Source organism: Schistocerca americana, chromosome 5, assembly GCF_021461395.2.
Source record: "Schistocerca americana isolate TAMUIC-IGC-003095 chromosome 5, iqSchAmer2.1, whole genome shotgun sequence".
NCBI lineage: Eukaryota > Metazoa > Arthropoda > Insecta > Orthoptera > Acrididae > Schistocerca > Schistocerca americana.
The window spans coordinates 443,466,830-443,480,286 of record NC_060123.1 but is presented as its reverse complement, the minus strand read 5'-3'; the positions used below and the strand labels follow the sequence as shown (position 1 = coordinate 443,480,286).

General features: G+C 38.6%; 1 protein-coding gene across 2 annotated transcripts in view; it reads right to left on the bottom strand.

The window, feature by feature from the left end:
• The window catches only part of LOC124615372 (voltage-dependent calcium channel subunit alpha-2/delta-3-like), a 332,033-nt gene that overhangs the window by 106,281 nt on the left and 212,295 nt on the right, over positions 1–13,457 (bottom strand). For both annotated transcript variants that reach the window (XM_047143196.1, XM_047143197.1), the window contains exon 14: positions 7,165–7,278. In XM_047143196.1, coding sequence (XP_046999152.1) covers positions 7,165–7,278 — 114 coding nt within the window. The remainder of the gene's footprint in view (positions 1–7,164; positions 7,279–13,457) is intronic.

Below are 13,457 nucleotides of genomic sequence, written 5' to 3'. Positions count from 1 at the left end.
TCAAAATTAGCCAGAATGCTATGGTGCTTCAATTCCAACTGGTTATTTAAAGTGAACTGTACGTTTTCTTTCTTTTTTGTCCAAGAATTTCCACTTCCTCTAATTTATTCAAAATATGGCTTTTTTCCTTTTTTGTGCAGTATTTTTGAATCTTATGAAGGGCTTGCGATGCTGTGCCCCTCTTCGTGTAAGTGCACTGTTAATGCATATTGAGGCCTATTTAAGTTAAGGTGTTCCTGAAATCTTATTTGAAATGACCTACCGGTTTGCCCCATATATTTCTTAGGACAATCATTGTATGTAATGCAGTATATCTGCTCCATTATATTTATTCACCACAGCTGTTTCCTTGCGCCTGAGTTTTTTGCCTGGATCTGAAAATGTAAAATACACTGGAATAATGTTTTCGGATCTCATATGTCAGCCAATTATTTTGGATATTGCACCCAGATATGGTATTCTATAAATGATCTAAGCGTTATAAAATCTGCCTCTAACGTGCTATGGAAAGAAAGATTTCTGTTTTTTCAGTATACTTCTATTGACTGCATTAACAAATTCTGGATTGTAACTGTTTTGATATGCTATATACTGTGTAACCTCTTATTCAGCCACTTGAGCTTCTCTGGTAAGGGGCACTTCATACATATGGTTTACCATGGCTCAGAATGCTGTGGATGTGTATGACAAGATCTGTCGTGGTTGGCTTTCAGTAAATATCAGAGTCTATATTTCCATTTTTTACGGTCACTTGGTGGTCCAAAACAGTGAGGCGTCATACTCAGCGCACTGCCCAGTGAACTGTATTTTTTGGTTCAAACTGTTTAGATCCTGAAGACACTGGACACCATCAACATGGTAATAATATTGAAAGTTACTATATCCAGAGATGAAAAATGTTAATGTTAGAATTAGGAATAAAACAAATTTTATTTCTAATTCTAACATTAACATTTTTCATCTCTGGAAAAGGAGATACTCTGTAGATGCACTAGTTTAAAATATTTGAACCAACAAAATTTCACTGCACCAGATTTTTATCTTTGTATCTGATGGTGTAACATCTGAAAACAGGTTCATGTAACAAATAATAAATATTGTAGAATATTGCATCAGTGTTGTTTGTGTTTCATTCATAATGTATAAAATATTCAACCAATAAATGAAACAGTATAATTTATTGGTTATGAACTGCAGATTACAACTGAATAAATTGCAGGAAAGCATGAAATTAAGACCATGGAACCTGGATAAGCTGAAAGAACTAAGAGATCATTGAGAGTTTTAAAGGAAGCAGAATAGGCTAGAGAAGAAATGCAGTATTCTAGGAACATACATACTTATGGGGCAGATAAATGTTGTATACAGAAAGCTAAGGAAACCTTTGGAGAAAGAGTAAAAACTGAATGGATATCATGAGTTGATGTGGCAAACCAGTACAAAACAAAGAATGGACCGGTGAAAAATTGAATGAATATACAGCACAGCTATATAAAGTAAAGAAACTTTAATCAATATTATGGAAACAGGAAGAGAGAGTAGATGAAGATGAGTAGTAGATGTAAAACTGTGAGAATAATTGGACAGATCACTGAATGACCTAAGTCCAAACAAGGTAATTCCAGCAAACAACACTCCCTCAGAATTTCTAAAATATTTGAGAGATCAAACTATGACAAAACTACTTTACCTGGTATGTAGGATACATGAGACAGGAAAAGTGTATAGAAATATGAGACAGGCAATGTACCACCAAAGTTCAGAAATAAGTAAAAACCCAATAAGAAATAACACGTGTGCTGACAGGTGTCAATATTATCAAACCATCAGTTTAATGACTCATGTTTGTAAAACACTAACACGAGCTGCCTACAGACATTGGAGCTATTGGTATCAAATTGGAATTACTAGTATAAGTTGACTTGGGAAAGATCGGTTTGAGTTCCAGAGTGATGTAAAAACACGTGATGCAATACTGACTGTACAACACACTTTAGAAGATAAAGTGATGAACAAGACCACCCCACATGTACAGTATTTGCAGATTTTGTAAACATTTTTGACAATGATGACTGGAATACACCCTTTCACCCTTTGAAATTATGGTTATTTAATACAACTTGTATAATATCCAGCCTGCAGTTGTAAGAGTCTAAAGACATCAAAGGGGGCCAGTGGTAAGAAAGGAGTGAGCCAGGGCAGTTACGTAACCCCCATGTTATTCAATCTATACTATGCACAAGCAGTAAAGGATACCAGGGAGAAATTTGGAAAAGGAATGAAGTTCAGGAAGAAGAAATAAAATTTTATCAATTACATTATAAATTGGACAGAGACAGCAAAGGGTTCAGGAAATCAGCCAAATGGAATGCATGTTGTCTTAAAAGAGGTTATGAGAAGACAGTCTGCAAAAGGGAATGAAATCTAATTAAATCAGCTGATGCTGAGAGTAAAAGGTTAGGAAATGAGACACTAAAAGAATTAGTGAAATAGCTGATGATGGAAGAAGTAAATAGGGTATAAAGAACAGACTAGCATTAGCAATAAAAAATTTCTGACTGAGAGAAACACGTTAACTGCTGTTATAAATTGAAGTATTAGAAAGAGTTTTTTGAAAGTTTTTGTCATGACTGTAGGCTTATATGGAAAAGAAACATGGGCAATAAACAGTACAGGAAGAGAACAGAAGTTTCTCAAATACGGTGCATACGTGGCAAGAGAGTACCTCCCCTCCTCTTAGAAAAAACCAGTACAAAGTACAAAGACATCAGAAAGAAGATCCTACCACAGGTAATTACCTTACCTTCTGATGAAGTCGCCCTTAGAGGTGACTAAACCTGGTCAAGGTATATAGAAAACCTATGCTACCGGTTGGCAGATTTTTACATATTTTTCAAGTTTGTGTATACGGTTGCTGCAGACATCAGCCATGTTCAAAGTTGTACGCTTCTTACCCGCCCATGTATGAAAGGCTGTCTCAAAGTACAAAGACATCAGAAAGAAGATTCTTCTGATGAAGTCACCCTTAGAGGTGATGAAACATGGTCAAGGTATATAGAAAACCTACACAACCAGTTGGCAGATTTTTACATATTTTTCAAATTTGTGTATACGGTTGCTGCAAACGTCAGCCATGTTCAAAGTTGTACGCTTCTTACCGCCCATGTATCAAAGGCTGTCTCAAAGTACAAAGATATCAGAAAGAACATCCTAAACACAGGTAATTATCTTACCTTCTGATGAAGTCACCCTTAGAGGTGATGAAACCTGGTAAAGGTATATAGAAAACCTATGCTACCGGTTGGCAGATTTTTACATATTTTTCAAATTTGTGTATACGGTTGCTGCAGACGTCAGCCATGTTCAAAGTTGTACGCTTCTTACCCGCCCATGTATCAAAGGCTGTCTCAAACTACAAAGACATCAGAAAGAAGATCCTACCACAGGTAATTACCTTACCTTCTGATGAAGTCGCCCTTAGAGGTGACAGCTCAAGTGTTTAGGATCCTCACCAGACTATGGGAAGATACTGATGCAATTCTGAGACTCTTTGTGAATGTATTACTGCTTGATTTGATCAGTGAGAGAGTATTATACAAATGATCTAATAAATTAGAAGGGAATCCTTCAAGGAAAGAAGAGAATGTTTCAGTGAAATGTCTCTGTGGAAGTTTAGAGACCAGCATTTATGACAGACTGCAGAACAATTCTAATGGTTTCGATCTTCATCTCTTTTTTTCCCCTCAAGCCTTACAAAGTACCATCAACCATGCTCTGTATAGTTGCTTGCAAAGAATGGATACATTGTTGTTGTTGTTGTGGTCTTCAGTCCTGAGACTGGTTTGATGCAGCTCTCCATGCTACTCTATCCTGTGCAAGCTTTTTCATCTCCCAGTACCTACTGCAACCTACATCCTTCTGAATCTGCTTAGTGTATTCATCTCTTGGTCTCCCTCTACGATTTTTACCCTCCACGCTGCCCTCCAATACTAAATTGGTGATCCCTTGATGCCTCAGAACATGTCCTACCAACCGATCCCTTCTTCTGGTCAAGTTGTGCCACAAACTTCTCTTCTCCCCAATCCTATTCAATACTTCCTCATTAGTTATGTGATCTACCCATCTAATCTTCAGCATTCTTCTGTAGCACCACATTTCGAAAGCTTCTATTCTCTTCTTGTCCAAACTATTTATCGTCCATGTTTCACTTCCATACATGGCTACACTCCATACGAATACTTTCAGAAATGACTTCCTGACACTTAAATCAATACTGGATGTTAACAAATTTCTCTTCTTCAGAAACGCTTTCCTTGCCATTGCCAGCCTACATTTTATATCCTCTCTACTTCGACCATCATCAGTTATTTTGCTCCCCAAATAGCAGAACTCCTTTACTACTTTAAGTGCCTCATTTCCTAATCTAATTCCCTCAGCATCACCCGACTTAATTAGACTACATTCCATTATCCTTGTTTTGCTTTTGTTGATGTTCATCTTATATCCTCCTTTCAAGACACTGTCCATTCCATTCAACTGCTCTTCCAAGTCCTTTGCTGTCTCTGACAGAATTACAATGTCATCGGCGAACCTCAAAGTTTTTATTTCTTCTCCATGAATTTTAATACCTACCCCAAATTTTTCTTTTGTTTCCTTTACTGCTTGCTCAATATACAGATTGAACAACATCGGGGAGAGGCTACAACCCTGTCTTACTCCCTTCCCAACCGCTGCTTCCCTTTCATGTCCCTCGACTCTTATAACTGCCATCTGGTTTCTGTACAAATTGTAAATAGCCTTTCGCTCCCTGTATTTTACCCCTGCCACCTTCAGAATTTGAAAGAGAGTATTCCAGTCAACATTGTCAAAAGCTTTCTCTAAGTCTACAAATGCTAGAAACGTAGGTTTGCCTTTCCTTAATCTTTCTTCTAAGATAAGTCGTAAGGTCAGTATTGCCTCACGTGTTCCAGTGTTTCTACGGAATCCAAACTGATCTTCCCCGAGGTTGCCTTCTACTAGTTTTTCCATTCGTCTGTAAAGAATTCGTGTTAGTATTTTGCAGCTGTGACTTATTAAGCTGATAGTTCGGTAATTTTCACATCTGTCAACACCTGCTTTCTTCGGGATTGGAATTATTATATTCTTCTTGAAGTCTGAGGGTATTTCGCCTGTTTCATACATCTTGCTCACCAGATGGTAGAGTTTTGTCAGGACTGGCTCTCCCACGGCCGTCAGTAGTTCCAATGGAATATTGTCTACTCCGGGGGCCTTGTTTCGACTCAGGTCTTTCAGTGCTCTGTCAAACTCTTCACGCAGTATCGTATCTCCCATTTCATCTTCATCTACATCCTCTTCCATTTCCATAATATTGTCCTCAAGTACATCGCCCTTGTATAGACCCTCTATATACTCCTTCCACCTTTCTGCTTTCCCTTCTTTGCTTAGAACTGGGTTTCCATCTGAGCTCTTGATATTCATACAAGTCGTTCTCTTATCTCCAAAGGTCTCTTTAATTTTCCTGTAGGCGGTATCTATCTTACCCCTAGTGAGATAGGCCTCTACATCCTTACATTTGTCCTCTAGCCATCCCTGTTTAGCCATTTTGCACTTCCTGTCGATCTCATTTTTGAGACGTTTGTATTCCTTTTTGCCTGTTTCACTTACTGCATTTTTATATTTTTCTCCTTTCATCAATTAAATTCAATATTTCTTCTGTTACCCAAGGATTTCTACTAGCCCTCGTCTTTTTACCTACTTGATCCTCTGCTGCCTTCACTACTTCATCCCTCAAAGCTACCCATTCTTTTTCTACTGTATTTATTTCCCCCATTCCTGTCAATTGCTCCCTTATGCTCTCCCTGAATCTCTGTACAACCTCTGGTTCTTTCAGTTTATCCAGGTCCCATCTCCTTAAATTCCCACCTTTTTGCAGTTTCTTCAGTTTTAATCTACAGGTCATAACCAATAGATTGTGGTCAGAGTCCACATCTGCCCCTGGAAATGTCTTACAATTTAAAACCTGGTTCCTAAATCTCTGTCTTACCATTATATAATCTATCTGATACCTTTTAGTATCTCCAGGGTTCTTCCATGTATACAACCTTCTTTCATGATTCTTAAACCAAGTGTTAGTTATGATTATGTTGTGCTCTATGCAAAATTCTACCAGGCGGCTTCCTCTTTCATTTCTGTCCCCCAATCCATATTCACCTACTATGTTTCCTGCTCTCCCTTTTCCTACACTCGAATTCCAGTCACCCATGACTATTAAATTTTCGTCTCCCTTCACAATCTGAATAATTTCTTTTATTTCATCATACATTTCTTCAATTTCTTCGTCATCTGCAGAGCTAGTTGGCATATAAACTTGTACTACTGTAGTAGGTGTGGGCTTCGTATCTATCTTGGCCACAATAATGCGTTCACTATGCTGTTTGTAGTAGCTTACCCGCATTCCTATTTTCCTATTCATTATTAAACCTACTCCTGCATTACCCCTATTTGATTTTGTGTTTATAACCCTGTAGTCACCTGACCAGAAGTCTTGTTCCTCCTGCCACCGAACTTCACTAATTCCCACTATATCTAACTTCAACCTATCCATTTCCCTTTTTAAATTTTCTAACCTACCTGCCCGATTAAGGGATCTGACATTCCACGCTCCGATCCGTAGAACGCCAGTTTTCTTTCTCCTGATAACGACATCCTCTTGAGTAGTCCCCGCCCGGAGATCCGAATGGGGGACTATTTTACCTCCGGAATATTTTACCCAAGAGGACGCCATCATCATGTAATCATACAGTAAAGCTGCATGCCCTCGGGAAAAGTTACGGCTGTAGTTTCCCCTTGCTTTCAGCCGTTTGCAGTACCAGCACAGCAAGGCCGTTTTGGTTATTGTTACAAGGCCAGATCAGTCAATCATCCAGACTGTTGCCCTTGCAACTACTGAAAAGGCTGCTGCCCCTCTTCAGGAACCACACGTTTGTCTGGCCTCTCAACAGATACCCCTCCGTTGTGGTTGCACCTACGGTACGGCTATCTGTATCGCTGAGGCACGCAAGCCTCCCCACCAACGGCAAGGTCCATGGTTCATGGGGGGAATGGATACATATGCAGAAATTTATGTAGAATAGTGTAGAGAATAAAGTTAACATGCATGCTTACCTCTAGTATTTTTTCTGGCAACTCTCGAGGTGGTGCAGCAGGTGACATGCTATCAAAAAGTTCCACTTCAGTCAGGTCTACACTATTATAGTTGTCTTTCAGGTAACCATATGACTGCAAAAATAATTGCCTCCAATAAAATAAATCTCTTTTTTTTTTTTACATAATACACTAATGTTTCTGAAAACTGGAAGACCCAGAAAGGATGACTCAGATGAACACATATTTTAAAACAGTGTGAAACAAATCAAGGTGGAGGACATCCAAAGTCTCTGACAAGACTCTTAGAGTAAATAAATACTATTTTCTTTCCCTTTTTGTAATTTATTTTCTGACTATAATTACATAATGAATATCGTATCAAAATTATGTCACAGACTATGTTTTCCAAACTTTTATTATTCAGATTAATTCAAATTTTTCTTTTTCTCATAATGTGATTACTTTTGCCAAGGAAATTTTATTTTTGCATAAACCTTTATATCCAAAATTTCACAGTACAGGGTGCTCTGAAAGCTTTGACCACACTAATCATGTTCTGCTGGAATGCCAATGTAAAAATTTGATTTACCCTAATGTGGTATAATTTAGAATTTATTTCAATCTATATATATGACTGAGTGTATAAAAAAGAAATAATGAATATACTTAACTTCTACCCCTAAACCTAGTATCTGATAAATACACATTTCAGAAGGAATAACAATTACTGAGAGGAACAAGGACATGCATGTTAATTATATGGTATTATGTTATTAAATAAAAGTATGTGACAATAAACTGTACAAAATAAGTCTATTTAAAAAATTTGGTCATTACCTGTATAAATCTACAATAACTTAGACTATATAACAATCAAGAAAGAAGGTGGGACAGGGGCAGTTGCTCAGTTGTTGAGAGTCGAGTCAGGGCACAGTAGAGAGAGTCCTCTGTAATTGTGTCTGTTGAGATGAGCATTGGACAACTCATTACACACAGTTTGTAATGTGCCTGTAATTTTGGGTTTTTAATAGTACTTGCTACTAAGTTAATTGTAATTTTGTTAAGGTTTGGTGAAAATCTTTACAAATTTGAGAATTATGTTTCTGTATAAGAATGAATGTTTTGAATGAACTGTAACTGTTTCCCTGTGTTGGTTATCTGACATCATCATTGTTATGAATGGATGTCAGAAAAATACATAGACTATACAACATTAATTTTAGTGTGTTTAGAAACCTTCAACAAGGACAGTGAACTATTGAATAGTATAAAATTGCAAGCTGATTCTCTTCATCACTCTTGTCTGCTCTCAGCTTGAATTCCATCTCTATTATTGTTGATGGAATGTTGAACACTAATTTTCCTTTCTGTTTACTGTAGACAATTGTGACCTGAAGCCAAATTGCTGTTCATTTAATTTTGTTTTCTTTCAATATTGTTATATTTTGCTTTATGTATGCAATTTTCTATTACTGAGGATTATGTACCAGTAGTATAACTTTATTTTTAAGACTTTTCGAAAAAATACTTACATTTACAGTTCTCTTTGTTAGTAAATACAATGACCTTGACAGGTATTCTGGTCTGCAACGGAAATACCTCAAAACTGCATATACAATATGATCATACTAAGCCCAATTATGGATGTGTGTCCTCATTTGGGACTAAAAATAACTTCTCAACAAGGCAGAAATTTTTGCACAATTTATAATGCTTGTTCCATCTCAGCTTATTGCCAAATGAACAGTCCACAGATAATTGCATAGGATGGACATTGCAGGGCAGAGATGCATGCAATACATCCATCCTCACTCCTGCCTACAAAGTGAACTAGTTGCAGAGGATGATGAAACACCAATGGTGCTGCCAAGGACTATGAATGCATTAACAGGTCAGACAATTCAATTGCCTACCTGTGCATGAATGATGTATAGCACTGAGTTCATCAAAGCCCTAATGGAAATTTTCAGGAGAACACTGAGCAAAGGGTAATGGACATGCGGGGACCAAGCAGCAATCGGTATTGTAATTGTAAACTGTCGAAGCCGCTTTGGCAAAGTACCGGAACTTCAAGCGCTGATAGAAAGCACCGAAGCTGAAATCATTATAGGTACGGAAAGCTGGCTGAAGCCAGAGATAAATTCTGCCAAAATTTTTAGAAAGGCACAGACTGTGTTTAGAAAGGATAGATTGCATGCAACCAGTGGTGGCGTGTTTGTCACTGTTAGTAGTAGTTTATCCCGTAGTGAAGTAGAAGTGGATAGTTCCTGTGAATTATTATGGGTGGAGGTTACACTCAACAACTGAGCTAGGTTAATGAATGGTTCCTTTTACCGACCTCTCGACTCAGCAGCATTAGTGGCAGAACAACTGAGAGAAAATCTGGAATACATGTCACATAAATTTTCTCTGCATGTTATAGTCTTAGGTGGAGATTTCAATTTACCAGATATAGACTGGGACACTCAGATGTTTAGGACAGGTGGCAGGGACAGAGCATCAAGTGACATTATACTGAGAGCACTATCTGAAAATTACCTCGAGCAATTAAACAGAGAACCGACTCATGGAGATAACATCTTTTGACCTACTGATAACAAACAGACCTGAACTTGTTGACTCTGTAAGCGCAGAACAGGGAATCAGTGATCATAAGGCCGTTGCAGCATCCCTGAATATGGAAGTAAATAGGAATATTAAAAGAAGGGAGGAAGGTTTATCTGTTTAGCAAGAGTAATAGAAGGCAGATTTCAGACTACCTAACAGATCAAAACGAAAATTTATGTTCCGACACTGACAATGTTGAGTGTTTATGGAAAAAGTTCAAGGCAATCGTAAAATGTGTTTTAGACAGGTACGTGCTGAGTAAAACTGTGAGGGACAGGAAAAACCCACCGTGGTTCAACAACAAAGTTAGGAAACTACTGCAAAAGCAAAGAGAGCTTCACTGCAAGTTTAAACGCAGCCAAAACCTCTCAGACAAACAGAAGCTAAACAATGTCAAAATTAGCATAAGGAGGGCTATGCGTGAAGCATTCAGTGAATTCTAAAGTAAAATTCTATGTAACGACTTGACAGAAAATCCTAGGAAGTTCTGGTCTTATGTTAAATCAGTAAGTGGCTTGAAACAGCATATCCAGACACACTGGGATGATGATGGCATTGAAACAGAGGGTGACATGCGTATAGCTGAAATACTAAACACCTTTTTCCAAAGCTGTTTCACAGAGGAAGACCGCACTGCAGTTCCTTCTCTAAATCCTCGCACAAACGAAAAAATGGCTGACATCGAAATAAGTGTCCAAGGAATAGAAAAGCAACTGAAATCACTCAACAGAGGAAAGTTCACTGGACCTGACGGGATACCAATTCGATTCTACACAGAGAAAGTGAAACAACTTGGCCCCATTCTAACAGCCGCGTACCGCAAGTCTCTGGAGGAACGGAAGGTTCCAAATGATTCGAAAAGAGCACAGGTATTCCCAGTCTTCAAGAAGGGTCGTCGAGCAGATGCGCAAAACTATAGACCTATATCTCTGACACCAATCTGTTGTAGAATTTTAGAACATTTTTTTTTTTTTTTTTTTGCGCAAGTATCATGTCATTTCTGGAAACCCAGAACCTACTCTGTAGGAATCAACATGGATTCCAGAAACAGCAATTGTGTGAGACCCAACTTGCTTTATTTGTTCATGAGACCCAGAAAATATTAGATACAGGCTCCCAGGTAGATGCTATTTTCCTTGACTTCTGGAAGGCATTCGATACAGTTCCGCACTGTCGCCTGATAAACAAAGTAAAAGCCTACGGAATATCAGTCCAGCTGTGTGGCTGGATTGAAGAGTTTTTAGCAAACAGAACACAGCATGTTGTTCTCAATGGAGAGACATCTACAGACGTTAAAGTAACGTGCCACAGGGGAGTGTTATGGGACCATTGCTTTTCACGATATATATAAATGACCTAGTAGATAGTGTCGGAAGTTCCATGCAGCTTTTCGCGGATGATGCTGTAGTATACAGAGAAGTTGCAGCATTAGAAAATTGCAGCGAAATGCAGGAAGATCTGCAGCGGATAGGCACTTGGTGCAGGGAGTGGCAACTGACCCTTAACATAGACAAATGTAATGTATTGCGAATACATAGAAAGAAGGATCCTTTATTGTATGATTATATGATAGCGGAACAAACACTGCTAGCAGTTACTTCTGTAAAATATCTGGGAGTATGCGTGCAGAACGATTTGAAATGGAATGATCATATAAAATTAATTATTGGTAGGGCGGGTGCCAGGTTGAGATTCATTGGGAGAGTCCTTAGAAAATGTAGTCTATCAACAAAGGAGGTGGTTTACAAAACACTTGTTTGACCTATACTTGAGTATTGCTCATCAGTGTGGGATCTGTACCAGGTTGGGTTGACAGAGGAGACAGAGAAGATCCAAAGAAGAGTGACACGTCTCGTCACAGGGTTATTTGGTAAGCATGACAGTGTTACGGAGATGTTTAGCAAACTAAAGTGGCAAGAGAGGTGCTCTGCATCGTGATGTAGCTTGCTGTCCAGGTTTCGAGAGGGTGCGTTTCTGGGTGAGGTATCGAATATATTGCTTTCCCCTACTTGTACCTCCTGAGGAAATCACAAATGTAAAATTAGAGAGATTCAAGCACGCACCGAGGCTTTCCGGCAGTCGTTCTTCCCGCGAATCATATGCGACTGGAACAGGAAAGGGAGGTAATGACAGTGGCACATAAAGGGCCCTCCGCCACACACCGTTGGATGGCTTGTGGAGTATAAATGTAGATGTAGAAACTCTTCTGAAGGCATTTTAATACTCCTGAAAATTAATCTTTGACATTATACTTTGGAATGTCCTCAGTGGAATACAAATTTGAGAAGATGTTAAAGTTAATCACCCATCAATTGCAGTGTAGTTGGACAATGTCCTTTTTCAAAAGTTAACTAACAGAAAAGAGACACCTCCCTCACTCATCACACTCGCACTCATCGCACTCGCTCGCTCGCTCGCACGCTCGCACACTCGCACGCTCGCACACTCGCACGCTCGCACACTCGCACGCTCGCACACTCGCACACTCGCACACTCGCACACTCGCACACTCGCACACTCGCACACTCGCACACTCACACACTCACACACTCACACACTCACTCACTCACACACTCACACAAAATTAATCCTTCAGAGACAGTTTTCAGAGATAGTGCTACCCTGTCTTTAGTAGTAGTATGCATTAATTGCCGCCTTTTGCAACTGTAATAAAAGTCTTATTAAGACCAGATGCATTTTGTTTTATTTTAAAGCATCTTCAGTGGTTGCTGCAGCAATATGGTGTTTTCTCTTACAATTTTGTTTTTTAGGATCATTAACAATTCACATGCCATACTTATTAAAATAAAACAGTTTTTGTTCTTTTTGTTACACAGTTTTCTTTATTGTTTATTTCATTCATCTTCTTCTTCCACTGTATTTGTTGAGTTTCTGTACACAGCACTTTCACTGCACTTAATATGCACTAGACTCTCACTAATTTGGCCCTCAGTAGTCGGCCTCTCAGTAATCTGGCACACATCCAAAAACACGCACACAATCAATTATCATGTGCAACAATACTTAGTTAAACAATGCTTTATATACTGTATTTGAAATTGTAGCTTTCCTTGCATTTCAGAATCATGTCATCCAAAAGTATACACATTACACTAGACTTCAAGCAAAAACTTGAAATTTTAGATAAGTTAAATCGAGGTTCTTTGCAGAAAGCCATTGCTGCTGAGTTCAGTGTTAGACGAGCAACTATTAATGACATCAAAAAGAAAGAAGATGTTATTCGACAGTACTCAACACAAATGGATAATGAGTTGGGAAAACGGAAGGTTATGCAAAAGAGTGAGAATGAAGAACTGGACATAGCTGTTTATAGATTGTTCATACAACAATGCAGTAAAGGAATTCCAGTTAGTGACCCAATTATAAAGGAAAAAGCAGCTGCATTTAACAAACAACTTGGCAGTAGTAACTTGTTTGCAGCAAGAGAAGGTTGGCTATCAGACTGGAACAAACAACATGGCTTTCTGCAGCTGACAGTCACCGGGGAAAGTCACTCAGCTAACAATAAGGATGTTGATGAGTTTGTAAGCAAGATACAGAAGATAATAGAGGAAGAAGATTTAACTGCTGTTGCCTTGTATAATGCTGATGAAACAGGACTTTTTTACAAGATGCTTCCTTCAAAAACATTAGCTGCGAAGAATGAGAAGGAAGGTCATGGTTACAAGCAACAGAAACAGTGT